This window comes from Balaenoptera acutorostrata, chromosome 9, assembly GCF_949987535.1.
Source record: "Balaenoptera acutorostrata chromosome 9, mBalAcu1.1, whole genome shotgun sequence".
Lineage (NCBI taxonomy): Eukaryota > Metazoa > Chordata > Mammalia > Artiodactyla > Balaenopteridae > Balaenoptera > Balaenoptera acutorostrata.
This window is the reverse complement of record NC_080072.1, coordinates 12,449,536-12,464,088: the sequence shown is the minus strand read 5'-3', so window position 1 is coordinate 12,464,088 and position 14,553 is coordinate 12,449,536. Positions and strand designations below refer to the sequence as shown.

The following is a 14,553-nucleotide window of genomic DNA, read 5'->3' as shown; positions in this document are numbered from 1 at the left end:
TGTTCTGTGAAATAGGAAAAAAGTACGTACTGAAAGACAGCACCTTTTCTTGTCGGGGTTTTCAGGGAAAAAGTAGGAGTTTTGATTCATGTTGGGATTTCTTGTGCCATTATTCTGTGATGGTTGAGATGGGAGAAAGAAGGCTATAAATGTGTTGCTTATGTGACTAACGCCAACTGATCTATTCTCACATTACTCTCTTTCTGTTCCTGCCTTTTTTTGAATATCTTGCCCTTCACTTACTATTACCTTGTTTTGTTTGAGTTTACAAATTTGGGGATTTTCCCTAGATCTTGCACGCATTCATGAGGTTCTTATTTTCTTACTCTCATACTAACACATTGCATGTGTTCACAGCAGGACGAGGGGCAGGAATCTCTGGAGGAAGAGGTGGATGTGTTGGTTTTGGATGATGAGGGGGACCAAATGTCTTACCGCCCCCATGGTATGTCCTTCAGCCACCCCCAAGATCATCCTTGAGGAAGGAAGTCTCTGTGTGCCAGCAGTTTGCCAATCATGCTGATCTGATCTGTCTCAGCCACACGGGGCGTGGGGGTGCTGCTTCTGTGATTGTTACCTCTTAAGAGGCTGGGACATGCCACTGGTGATCTGATTCTCCATTATGTGCTACTTTCTTCCCTTCAGATTTGCTCAACTCTCTTTTGGTTCTCCTTATTCCCAACCCTATTAACATCTCTTTCTCTTTTTTCCCTACAGCAGAAGATTTAGCACCACTCTCTCCGCTACATCTGGGCTTATAATATATGTACTTTTATTTTTTGGTGGTGAAACGGACTGATGATTTTTCCCTTTCTTCGCTGGACTGTTGTGCCCACTGCCACACTGCCTCCTGCCCTCGTAGCCCTAAGTGGCTGCCTTCTTTCCATCAACTCCCTAACTTCTTCCAGTGAAGCTTAATTGTCCCTCCTCCCCCCTCCAGATCCCCTGCAATTACTCCCAAGAAGCCTGACTCAGTTATATGCATATCTTGAGAAACTGCTGCAGATTAGCTCTTTTTGCCAGCTCTCCCTGGAACTCTTGACCAATGTGTGGAGGGAGGGAGAGAGTGGGAATCCTCACTGGAAGCCATGGGAAGAATTGGAAGTTATATGCTATATATGCAGTGTCCAGCAATCTGATAAACCGATGATTCTTAAGCAAGATTTTTTTTCTCTTGGTGGGGAAGGGACCTTTACATTTTTGGAGAATGGAGGGCGTGAGCTCTTCCTTTATTCCTAATGACTATTTTTGAAGCAAAGAAGGCCGGCAACATTGGCACATACCACTTGGCAAGGGCCCTTGAGAAAGTGAAGGTTTCCTAGAGCTGAGATTAAGAAACCTTGCCCTCCTCACCTCCAGAGCAGGGACCATCAAGGACCTACAGACTCCATCTCTTCTCCACGCCTCATGCCAGCCCTGGGCTGCAGCTGCTGCCCCTTACTGAGGCTGTCCTTAACCCTCCTCTCCCATCCTGTGATAATGTCTGCTGACTTGGCCTGGCCACTTGCAAGAGGCTGTAGAAGGAGGAGAATATGTCAAGGAAGACTTTTTGGGTGAGAAGGAGCAGAAAGATGTCTTCCGGGGAGGAGAAGAGCCTCTAGGAGGAGCTAGTAGGAATGTACATGAATCATTTAGTCTGAAACTGGCAGGAAGCTACAAAGCTGGCTTCCCCCTGCCCTTATTTCTCCTTTTTCTCACCCTTATAGCCCCATCCTCCCCTGCTTCCTCCCTGGATTGGTTGGCTGACTAAAGGACTTGATGTACATACTCCTGCCCCCTTTACCCTTAAAAAGGTGGGGTTCGCCCCTGGCTTTGCCTCTTCTTTGTGCCTTTGGCCTGGGGTGCATCTCCTCCTTCCCTTCCATGTGCCTTTCTTTGCCTCTGCAGTCTCATTTCTCATGATTTTGCAAATTATATTTTGTTGCTTTCTTACCTACTTCTTGGCCCTAAATAGCAGAAAGAAGAGGAGAGGTGACCTAGAGAACCTCAGTCTCTCCACTGGGAATTGGAATAGCCTCTAATATTAGCCATAGAAGGTTTTTCTCAACTGTGTATGTTGGGATTTTGCAAAAATCCTGTTCTGATGAACCTCCAAATGAGATTGGTGGGAGGAGTGAGTGGTGTGGCTCTTACTCCTTAGTTGCCCAGAATGATTGTCGTCTCTGAAGGGGTTATAGGGAAGTCGTGTCCATATCCCCCTCCCCGACCCCCCACCACCCCCATACCTCCTCCTTTCAGTTTAGTGTATATTAGCAGGTTGGGCTAGAGGAATCAGCTGCTATGCGGTTGATTTTTTTTTTTTTTTTTTTTAACCCTTTCCCTTACTTGCCTTTTACTCCTCCCCTTAATCTAAAAGCTCTGTTTAATGCAACTGGAAATCTTTATCCTCCTCTCTCCCCCTTCCTTTATATATTGAGGCTTTGGGGTAGGAGAAAAGTGCACAACCCACCCCCCCCTTCCCCTCGGCATTAAAATTCCTTATTTACCCCTTTTCCCCTTCACGTTTCGTCCCACTCCTTTTCCGGCAAAAAGGAGCCTTTCCCTCTCTGTGACCCTAGAAGCACGCTGCACAGGGGAGGTCGCCCCTATCCAGGTGTGGTTCCACTCTTGGCTTCTCTTGTCTTCTTCTGCTCTCTTCCTGGTGCTCTTTTCGTCGGTGGGCTGTGGGTAATAGAACAGCCATGGGCTTTGGGGGACCTTTAACTGTTTGTTTTTTCCTCTTCATTTATAAAAACACTAAACGTTCAATTTCAGAGAACCAAAAATCCCACCTTCCCAGCGAACACTACTAAGGGGCATGTCTTCTGCTCCAGACCTTTTCTGTGTTTCTTTCTCTCTTGTTAATGCTTTTAAAAACAAATGAGTTTTTTTTATATAAATAAAGTTTTTAAAGTGTGTATGTGGGGGGGTCTGTGTCATTTCTTCACTTTAAGCTGTATCTCTTCTCTCCTTTTCATCTTGGTTACTTCCTTATGTATCAGTGTCCTTTCTCTCTGCAGAGCAACTAGAAGGGGATTGTACCAGGACTGATTTATTTTGAGCTCAATCCCAACTCTTAACAAGGAACATTCTTTTTAATTATATATGAAACATTTTTCCTCTGAAGATTCTTAACAATTAAATGTGGCTAAGTAGAGCACGGGAAGCTTATTGCTAACTTAGAGGTAGGAAACTGAAGTATAAAGAATAAGTCACTGGGATTCTTTGGCGACATTTGACAAAACTAACGTTGAATAAAGCTCATTGCAATACATGACCCTCTTGAACATTTATGGGTAGAAGATTAGAAACTACCAGCTCCAGCTATCATCCTAATAAGTATGAAAATGTAGAATTAAAAGGCTCACTAGGCCGTAATGTTGCTTCTCAGGCTATCTGCAATCTTTTAGTAAGATGTTACGGGGCAGGCCTATAGCTAGCTTCCTCTGTGTCCTCCCAAGTAATATGTGGGTGGGTAGCAAATACTCATTGGATTACCAGGGGTTGTCTTTACTGTAGAGGCCAAGGATTAAGACCTACAGAAAGGGGCTTATTTCTCTGGGGCCCATATTTCCTGTTACATTATTAAGACTCGAGAATTTATGTAAAATGCTTTCTGTATGCCCAATCTTTAGATTAAAAATATATAGCTGCTTCTGGTGATGCTCATGTCTCAATTTTGTTGAACTAGGTCTTGGGTATGAAAACTTTCTTGGGCTTGTAAGACCAAGAAATCTAAGCATTGTAGCTGATAACCTTTTAGAGCTTGATCTGTGTCTGACAGTTGTAGTTTTAGAAGGATGAAGCACAGAGCCAAAAAGCTGTTAGAGTTTGCTTTACAAAGAGGTTTGGTAGACCTGCTTGAGACTTTTTTTTTAATGTAGAAAAACCTGGCTACTGGTGAATAGCCTTTATTTCTGTCATATTCTTTATTATGCACGGGCATTGAGCTTCATAGAAACCTTACTCTTCTCTCTGGATTGGTCCATTTGTTTTATCTCATTCAATAAATATTTCCCCAGCATCTTCCGTATGCCAGGCATTGTTGTGTATGTTAGGTTTAGATTAGAGAATGAAACAGATGGACCCTTTCTCATATGCAATCCATGAGAATTCTATGCAGCTGAGATCTGTGGTCTTTTAAAAACATTTTTCTGCCCTTAACTAAAACAAGGTGTTAAAAAGAATGATCTGTAAAGTCCCTGTATCTCGTTTCTTGACACTGATTTAGTAATGCTTTTGAAGGCTCTTGGTATCTCTTAATACCGACTTTAGGAATCCTGTGTATTTTGTCAAGATTTGCCCATTTGTTCCCTGATCCTTTAGAGCCTGAGTTTTTTGGGTTTTTTTCCTGGAGGCGGTTATAGATTATGCTCAACCACTCTTCTGCCTCAGTGAGCCTTTTTTGTGAACATGTTTGTGCAATAGCTGCAATGAGTCTTGCTGTGACATACTTTCTGACAGCTCAGAGCTATGACCTCACTTGGCCACTTGTTCTTTCTTGCTGAAATAATGCACTTTGTTACAGACTAGAAGTATCTCACCCAGGAAGAACTAAGGACCAGTTATTCTAGATCGTTATTTTTCATTTTGTCTATCTTTATATCTGAAATACAGGATAGTAAAGGTTTATCTTGGTATTTTCATAGATAGAGTTACAGACCAACTACACCCAGCCTTATAGATCTGAGCAAGTACACAGGAATTACCTGGGAAGCTTGTTAGAAATGCAGATTTCCGTGGTAAGTTTCCAAAAATTGCTTAAATAAGTGGGACTCAGGAATTTGAAATCTTACGTAACCTAGGTTATTCAAATGCCTGTGGTGAGTTAATTGCAACTTGAGACACTAAAGACTTGCTTAAGAATTCAGCCTCAAACTAGAATCCAGGATGACTGGCTTCAACTCCGCTGGCAGTGATACTAGTTTCATGGTGGGTGTGGTGATAACCACAATAAAGGAGTGTTCATATAGGAAACAGTGTTTATCTCAAAGGAATGAATGATTACTGTAGAATCTGAGATGATAGTGACAGGCTGATATGTAGCATGTAGGTTGGAGAAACTTCTTTTGTAAATCATGTCATCTATATAATGCCCAAGCTGATGAGACGTGAACTTAGCCCTTGATATGGGGCCCTCTAGGGCAATAGAGAATTCCCTAGAGCCGATGGCTCTAACTAAAGTGTCACTTCTGGCTACAAAGGGTACCTCAGCTGGGAGGCAAGTGGCCCCATTGGCCAAAGCCAAGGAGGTGTGTTGAAATTTAAATCACTCCTGAGGGACAGCCTATATACCAAGAAAGCACGCGCCTGCGTGTGCCCACACACACGACATTGTAGGAGCTAAGTTATTTTTTTTATTGTGGGATCTCAGTTCCCCACCCAGGGATTGAAGCTGGGCCATGGCAGTGAAAGCCCGGAATCCTAACCACTAGGCCACCAGGGAACTCCGCAAATTTCTTTTTCATGTAAATTTATGACTTTTTTTTTTTTTTTGACCTTGGTGCGCAGCATGTGGGATCTTAATTCCCTGACCAGGGAGCGAACCCTCGCACTCTGCAGTGAAAGCACGGAGTCTTAACCACTGGACTGCCAGGGAAGTCCCAACCTATGACCTCTTGACTTTGCTGTTGTCTATATCACTTAAAGCGTTAGTTCTTCAGCTGATCCACCCAGAATTTAGGGGCAGACGTGGATGGAGAGGAAGCTGGAGGAAATGAGGTAGGGAAAGCATAAGTGAAAATAGTCATTTTGGTCTGTCTGTATTATATCCTGACAATATTTTTTCCCTTTTTATGTAGTATGAAATGTAGCCATGGATGGATTGAGTCAAGAGCATTATACCTGTTAGTGTAATTGTAGGAGCCATAAATATTATTGTAAGCATGTGGCAACTAGCTATTTTGTTTTATTTTTAGCTGAGGAGAAAGTGCTGTGCTTCTCACTGTATACATTTCTATCTTTATTGTTGAAAAGGACAGGTTCTTCCACTTTTATTTAGGATACAGAAGGGATTACTATCTTGCCGTCTTTGCCCAGGTATTTGTAGTGCTAATGGACAAATAGTCTGAATGCCATAAGGCATTTGTGCCTGAGGAAAAGAAAAAAATATGAGATATTCACGGTAATGTGCCAGGCACTTACACTGCTCTTGTCTTCAATTCTTTTTTGCTCCATCCTTAAGGCAAAGTTAGCAGTGGGCTTTTGCAAACTTTGCACTCTGGACCTTTTTACAACCCAGTCTGTTAGAATCAAGGGTGGGGGGAGTGTAGTGTGTATAGTTGGAACTAATTCAGACTTCTGTTTTTTGGCATTGTGGTGGATTGGATACTCTGAAAAGTACTTTCAGCAGAAACAAGATGCTGGGTAAAATGTATTTATTTAAAAAATAGTTACAAACATATTGCTGAACAAGCACAAAAGTAAGGCATCCATAGATCTTCAAAAATGAAGTGAAAACTGGAATTGTAGGAAGTAAGCAACTGCTAGAGCTAGCTTTTACTCAGCTTTTGCCAAACTCAGCAGGCTTTCAGCATCTATTTTAGTGACCATGCAGGGTATGGGAAACAAAATGAAGGTGACTCCAAGTAAAGCCAGGATACCCTCAGTGTAAATGTGAACAAGAAATAAACTCTATGGAAGAGGGGAGCAAGGAATTTTTTGTCTCAACCTTGATATTACCCAAAAACTGGGCTCACCTCTTGGTGGGTGTCAAGCCAAAGACACAGCCAAGCCAAAGATCAGGAGAAAGAAAGATTTATTACTTGCAACAAGTAAGGAGAACACCAGGGATCTTTGCCAAAGCAGTGTCTCTCCGGATCAGCAAAATGGGGGAAGTTTTAAGCTAAGGCTACATGCATATTCATGAAGGAGCTTGGGCTGAGGAGAATTCACCATAGAATTGGGGCTAAGGTTGACAGAGTCCAAGCTGTAGTTGATTGAAGCCAGAAAAGGTCAACATCATCATCTTTAAGTTCCAGTTGATCTGGTGGTTGAGTGCCCAAGGGGGTGTTTAAATTCTGAAAAACAGCTCAAGAAAGTGCTTCAGACTAATCTTTACCTTTAAAACAGAACTGGGAGTCTCTACAACTCATTTATTAGCCTTGCTATTGTTACTTCTCTTGCCTAGCAACAATTTGTTCTTTTGTTCCCTTAAGATCATTATTACTGAGACCTGTTCAAGGGCAGGCATTGTGGCCAGGCTTAGATCATAAAATGGCTTAGGCCTAAAACGGCTTCTCTTATATCAGAAAGCTATATCTGGTTCTTTTCTGGGCCCCCTACTCTATCTGCTTACAGTTGGTCATGCCTTCAGGTGATTTCCAGAAGCAAATGCAATCCCTTGAAGGCCTCAATTCCTATATATAAACTCCCAAAGCAAATCCTGCTTAAAAATTATAAGATGCACAAAGAAATAAGATGCCACAAATGGAAAAGGGGCCAAAAAGTCACAGAAGCTGATCCTTAAATACTTCAGATGATAGCATTGTCAGACTAATGAAATAACTTTTTGACTAATGAGCTAATACAAGTTGGAAGCTAAGAGGTGACAAAAAACAACCCAGCAGATTTTTTTTGGGAAAAAAAAGCCTTTCTGAATTAGAAATGAAAAATACAAATTTGAAATAAAAACTCAGATTAAATTGATTGGAGAAATTGAAGGGGTTCTAGTGAATTGGAAGATCTCAAGAAATTATACAGAATGCAGTCCAAAGAGAATGAAAGGAAGAATGGAAAATGGCAAAGATGTTGAGAAGCAGACAATAGAGGACAAGAGAATGAGAAGATCTAATGTACTAAGTTATCTGGAACTCCAGGAGGAGACGATAGGAAGAGACATTATCCAAGGAGGTAACCACCGATAAATTTTCAGATTTGATGAAAGGCACTAAACCTCAGATTTAGGAATCCCAATGAGTTCGCCAAGCAAGATAAAAAGCAACTCATATCTAGAGACACTGAGGTAAAATGCTCTCTATCTTGAGCAGCTAGAGATAAAATGCAGACAAACATTAGAAAACAGCCTAGATGGATGACCTGTCAGCATCAACAATGAAAGCCAGAAAACAGTGGAATTCTTTTGCTGCATCCCGTTAACAAAAGAAGTTATCGTGGAAATTGACACTTGGTAAAACTTTTTTAAGAAAGAGGGCTAATTAGAAACATTTTCAGCCAAAAGCAGAGTTTGCCGCAGGTAAGTCAGGATTCCTGAGGCAGAAGGAAAATGGTCTTAAATGGAAAGTCTGATGCAAGAAGGAACACTGAACAAAGATACTGGTAAATAATGTTGGTAAGAGTAGGTAAGCGTTAAGTGTAAAAACTGTAATTTGTGGGAGGGAAATATGAGCTAGAATTAAAATACTGGACGACAATAGCATGTAACTTGGGGTGACTAGAACACTAATTTTCATGTTCTTATATTCAGGAGGAAAATGAATTATTGATTAGCTTAAGACTTTTGTGAAACTGTACATATTAGCTAGAATAACCACTAGAGAACAGAGCATATCACCTTCAAACAAGTAGAGAGGGAAGAAGGCAAGAGGAGGATGGGGGGATCAGATCTGGTACTACCTCTGACAGAACAATCTAAGCTCCCAGGGTACCAGTTATAGGAAGTGGTGAGGAGCCTACCTGTATATCACAGTACTGGGACATAGTATGTGCAGAAAAAGAACAGTGAGTGAAGTGTAGGAGGGGGCAGAGAGAACAGGTCCAAGATAGTTTCCATTAAAGCAAAGTTAAAATTTAAATAAAAATTATTTGCTGGGTTGTGTGTGAATTGGTCAGCCTGACTTAAAGATAGGAGGTTAGGACAGAATATTTTCATATCTTGCCCACTGAATTGCTGACTCCTGGAGTCCTTCAGGATATGGAACCTTAGTTTTACATCAGAGGAAGAAGAGTTAAATGAAAATTGAATCCATGCCCTCTATGTTTCCAGACCCCAGACCCCAGACAAAGATCCAAATAAACACTATAGGAAGATGAGAAAAAAATCCAAACATGAAACATCAAAGCAAACCCTACTCTCTTTGCTGCTAGTTACTTCTCTTTGCACTAGGAAACCATGTAGCTTCTTCGTTTTTTTTTTCTTTTTAGATTTTTTTATTTATTTTATTTTTGGCTGTGTTGGGTCTTTGTTGCTGCACGCGGGCTTTCCTCTGGCTGCAGCGAGCGGGGGCTACTCTTCGTTGCGGTGCGTGGACTTCTCATGCGGTGGCTTCTCTTGTTGCGGAGTGTGGGCTCTAGGCGCGCGGGCTTCAGTAGTTGTGGCACACGGGCGCAGTAGTTGTGGCTCGTGGGCTCTAGAGCGCAGGCTCAGTAGTTGTGGTGCACGGGCTTCGTTGCTTCGCGGCATGTGGGATCTTCCCTGACCAGGGCTCGAACCCATGTCCCCTGCCTTGGCAGGCGGATTCTTAACCACTGTGCCACCAGGGAAGCTCCATGCAGCTTCTTAAAAACAAAACAAACAAACAAACAAAAACTGCTCCCAAGCCAGAGAGTTCTCTAGTTTCATGCCTCTAGGGACATCACCAACATTCTAGGAAAAAAATTCTCTCCTCCTTTTAGTACTCTTTTTCAGGACCTCCTTTCCCTTCTTAAATACTGATGTACCACCAGGGTTCAAATCTAGCCTGCTTCTGACTTTTTACTGATGGAATTCCTAGGAAGGACCCGGGTTCAACCTGATTCTCACCATGTCTTCTCTGTATTTTTGAAAAGTCAGGCCCCAGGCTCTCTTCTCAGTCTGGTTAAAGTCTGATGGTGGACACGTGGTAACTCAGCTCTACTCCATCTTGTAAAGTGTCTTGAATTCTGGTAACTCTTCTTCTAGTGATGGTTATCTCATTGCGAGTTGCTTTGTAACTTGTATTTTACATAATGTCACTTAAGTGATACTGACTTTTCTAAAGTGAAATCCTACACATATTTGTTCAATAAATACTTTATACCAGTGCTAGGACCAAAGGCCATTTCTGTTTTTGAGCCCCAGGGATAGAGGCATTAAATTTATGAGTCAATGAGATAAGCGTTATTATAATGATATGTTTCTAGCATTAGAAGAAGGGTGAAGTCTGCTTGGAGTTAGGGCAAGACTTCACTGAGAGGTAATATTTTGGTTGGTTTGAAAGGATAGCTAGCATTTCATCAATTGGAGAAGATGTGTCATGCAGGACAGATGGCATAATATGAAAAATATTGAGGTGTGGGTATCCTCATAGGTGAGGGGAAGTTTATTTTATAAAAACATTTCATCTAATAAATGGAGTGATTGAAATATCACCATTTTGCCGTCCTTAATAAATAGATCTTAGGCACTGAGCATCAACAGCTGCTAACATCACAAAAGGAGACAATCAGATGCCACCTACAAAGTGGTTTTTCAAAAAAAAAAAAAATCAAACCTGAGTCTGATCAAACCTCTATATCCAATTACTATTTTATAGGAAATACAGAGGATGTGGGAAATATTAAAGTACACTATGGGGATGCAGTTAGCAAAATAGGACAAGAATTACAAAACAAATGACCTAATTTTTAAAATAAATTAATTGCAAGAAGAAAAAAGATGGAAGGATACTTATAGACTGAAAGATATCAGTCAATCTCTACAGATTAAAAGACATCAACCAATCACAATGCATGAGTCTTATTTGGTTCCTGATATAAACATAACATTTTATGAGAAAATTGGAAATTTGAACACTGGATACTTGATTTTACTAAGGGATTATTATATTTTAGATGTGACACTGGTATTGTTGGTTATAATTCCTTGTCAGACTGAGCAATGTGATGAAATTCTAGTGGATGGAATGTTATAAGGAAATTTGCTTCTAAGTAGTGTGGGGTAAGAGAGGTTAGAGAGGTATAAATGAAACAAGATTGGCTGTGAGCTAATAATCATTAAAGCTGGGTTATGGGTATATGGAGGTTTATTATTATATTTGATTTGATTTTTATGTATATTTGGAATTCCCCATAGTCCAAAGTTTTGAAAAATGGTGAAAAACAATTTGGGAGCTAATTGTTCCAGGTATGGGACTAGGAAGGGGGGATGGTGGCAGCAACTATAATGCTTGGGTTATAAGTACCTTTACTGCTGTAAGCAGGCCAGTGGGATTCAAACCACCAAGGACACCTAGAGCTCCGTGGTGTTGCCTCCAGAGCAGCCACAAGGATGGGAGAGGGGTGCTGAACAGAGGGGACAGCTACTGTGTAGCTCGCCTACACATTTTAATAAGAACAGCTTGGCTTCTAACTTTTATTAAACTGGACTTCTCAGTGATATTTCATTTAAAAACAGGATTCTGAAGCTTTCAAAATTTTCACTAACTATTAGGGGAACAACTGAATATTTTAAAGACTATCCCTTGAGCTGTTGTCCAGAAGATTGGAGGCAGGGAAATCAGCTAAGAGACTGTTGTGATATCACAAACGAATGAGAAGTTTGTTTTGAGGAGAATGTAGCTAATGAACATTTGGTCTAGGAGGTAAACCTTTTATGAAAATGTTTGGTTTTTTATTTTTTGGCTGCGTTGTGTCTTCGTTGCTGTGTGCGGGCTTTCTCTAGTTGCAGCGAGCGGGGGCTACTCTTCATTGTGGTGCGCGGGCTTCTCAATGCGGTGGCTTCTCTTGTTGCAGAGCATGGGCTGTAGGGTGCACGGGCTTCAGTAGTTGTGGCACGTGGGCTCAGTAGTTGTGGCTCGCGGACTCTAGAGCGCCGGCTCAGTAGTTGTGGCGCACGGGCTTAGTTGCTCCGCAGCATGTGGGATCTTCCCGGACCAGGGCTCCAACCCGTGTCCCCTGCATTGGCAGGCGGATTCTTAAACACTGCGCCACAAGGGAAGTCCCTATGATAATATTTGTAATAGTTGTTTCCCAGTCCACAAAGGACAACAAAGAGGGTGTGGAAATTTGCTCACTCTTCTAACAAAGTCAGTCTCTCTGAGCACTTACTAGAGCACGGGCTGGAAGCCAGCTCCCTCTCCTACCCCATTCTTAGCGGAACACCAGGAGAACTCGTCCTCCTTGCTGCAGCCTCAGTATCTTTGATCACAGTCTCTACTCTTGTCCTCCTGTGCACCATGACTGATCGTATAGGGAGGCAGGGAATGGTGACCACTTCTATCATCACTGCCCCATCTCAACTACAGCTGCCTCAGGTATGCCCCACCACATCTACCTGACAGCACTCTAGATTCTTATAGCAGCTGAACTCCAGATTGTAAAACCCAACAGTTAACCACCATTTCTTCCCTTAATCTCCACAACCTTGGAGTCTATCTGCCTAGGAAAATCCACTGACCTTCGCTCCTATTACTGTCCCCTGGAGCTGATGTCTCCCTGACCCCTGTGCCTTTAAGCCACGCATCCATCCACCAAGTTCCTGTGGCTAATAAAAATAAGCTATTAACATTCCAGACTTATAGGTGAAAATGATTTAGGTACCTCCTCAGGGTTCTCCACCTTACTGGCTTTCACTTCACTCTGCCTTGGTTCTGTTTGGTTTCTCAGAAGTTGTAGGTTTTTGTTCTTTGAAAACCTTGCCCCTGCCCCCCTGACTTGTTGCTTGAGTGAAGCTTCTCTAGTTCTCTTTGTGCTCATCAAGACCGTTCTTAGCCGTCTTGAATTATGGAACTCCTTGAGAATCTGGTGATAGTAATGGACTTTCTCCAGAAAAGCGCACACACACAGTATTTTGCCTATAATTTCAAAGTCTCTAGATTTTTAAAGCTGTGCTCAATGCATCAGGAAGCTTTTTGGTGGTGACGGTGGGATTGCTTGATAAAAGCACAATGTTCTTTGGCTCTACCCCAGACCTATTAAATCAGAATTCCTGGCGGTAGAGCCTCGGAATCAACAATGTAAACAATCTCCCTGGTTGATTCTTAAGTACACTAAAATTTAAGAAAGGGTGCTATAAAGACTCAGTTTATCTTCGCAGTCTATCTCATCTTCCCCTCCCAGCCACTTAACTATGGTTCAAACTCCGGAGTCCTGGTCCTCTAGGGCTATAGTGAAGCCCCCTGTAGGAGAAACTCTAGAGTCTGACAATGGGGTTAGGTCTCTTTCATTTCCAGGCATAGTTCTAAATTTAGAGAGCCAAGTCATGTCTAAGAGAGCCACATTTCCCCCCTTCCTTTGATCCATCCTGCATCCATTCTTTATGTATTCACTTTCCCCAATCCAGAGTGGAAACTCCCTTCTACTGGAGACACAGATTCCCACCCAAAGCAAGATGTCTTGTGCTTCTGCATGTTTGCCTCATCTCATGTGTATTAGTCCTGTGGATAGCCAGTGGTTCAGAGTTAGAGGGCCTTGTAATTGGGATAGAAGGATACAGTAAACAGGTTTGTGGGGTTAAATCTAAATGCTAGCAGGTCCAGGTACATCCTTGAGGTTCCAAACTGATGACAGAGTAGAGAAGGTCACTGAGTAACTTCCTTTTAATTGATTCTTTTTACTGGCTATAAGCATTTTTTTAAATGTAATAACTGAAAACAACTTAGCAAGTACAGAAGTACAGTTTTTTTGTTTGTTTTTTTTTAAAGCAGAAGATAAGTCAATTATAATCCTGGGTCCTGTCATCCAGAGGCAACTACTAGTAACATTTTGGCATCCTTCCATCTAGTATTTTCCTATTAAAAAAAAAACATAATAGAGCTTATACAATACAAACAACACAGTTACCTGCTTCTCTTTTCTAACATTGGTTTATAACATTTCCCAGTTAATTCTTCAAGACCATAATTTTTTTTTCATGGCTGCATGATATTTAATCAAATGGATATAACATTATTTATTTAACTTTTGCTCAGTTGTTGGATACTTAGGTATACTACTTATGTATGGTATTATAAATATGCTGTAATAAACATCTTTGTGCATAAATCTTTGTCATCTGAATTATTTCCTTAGAAGAGGTCAAAAGTTAAGAACATTTTTTTTTTAAGAACATTTTTGAGGCTCTTGATATACTGTACCGAACTATTTTCAAGAAAGGTTAGCTCAATGGGAATGTCTTACCACATGTAGAAGTTGCACTACATAACAAAAGTACTTCAAAGGGTTTGCACACAAGCAAGATATTACAATGAAGTGTGGGTAAATAGGATTGAGAGGAGAGGGTCAATGGAAGCGACTCCTTTTCTCCCCTGAGGAGGAGGAGGTCTATTTTGTTAATACTAGAGCAAAATCCTGTACCACATCCTCTCAGAGACTTCAGGCTTGAGTAAATATTATGACAGAGTTTTGGACTATGAACCCCAACCCAGTTTGCCATTGGTATTCTAAACTCTCAGGAGACTTGCCTCCTTTGTTCTTGTTCTTTCTGCTGTGGCTACTGTTATTTCCCCTTTGGCGCCTCTGCTAAGACTACTGCTGTCTTTTTCCTGTGCTGTTCCTGCCTTGAAATTGGAACAAAACTTTCTTCCTTTGATAAGTAGAAGTCCTTGTGGGCCAGCTCTGGATCCTCAGCTCTAGTGACCACCCGCCACCCTCCCACCCCTGCTCAAGAGTGGCTTTACCCACTCTTTCAATTTCTTATAGTTCCCTCCATTCAAGAAC

At 41.6% G+C, this 14,553-nt stretch overlaps 1 protein-coding gene across 7 annotated transcripts in view; it reads left to right on the top strand.

Moving 5' to 3' along the window:
- CTNND1 (catenin delta 1) overlaps window positions 1-2,897 on the top strand; it is a 48,169-nt gene extending 45,272 nt beyond the window's left edge. For 6 of the 7 annotated variants that reach the window (XM_057553529.1, XM_057553528.1, XM_057553527.1 and 3 more), the window contains one exon: window positions 358-705. In XM_057553529.1, coding sequence (XP_057409512.1) covers window positions 358-480 — 123 coding nt within the window. In that variant the 3' untranslated portion in view covers window positions 481-705. The other variant, XM_007196473.2, reaches the window with a different exon arrangement.
- The last annotated feature ends 11,656 nt before the right edge of the window (window positions 2,898-14,553 follow it).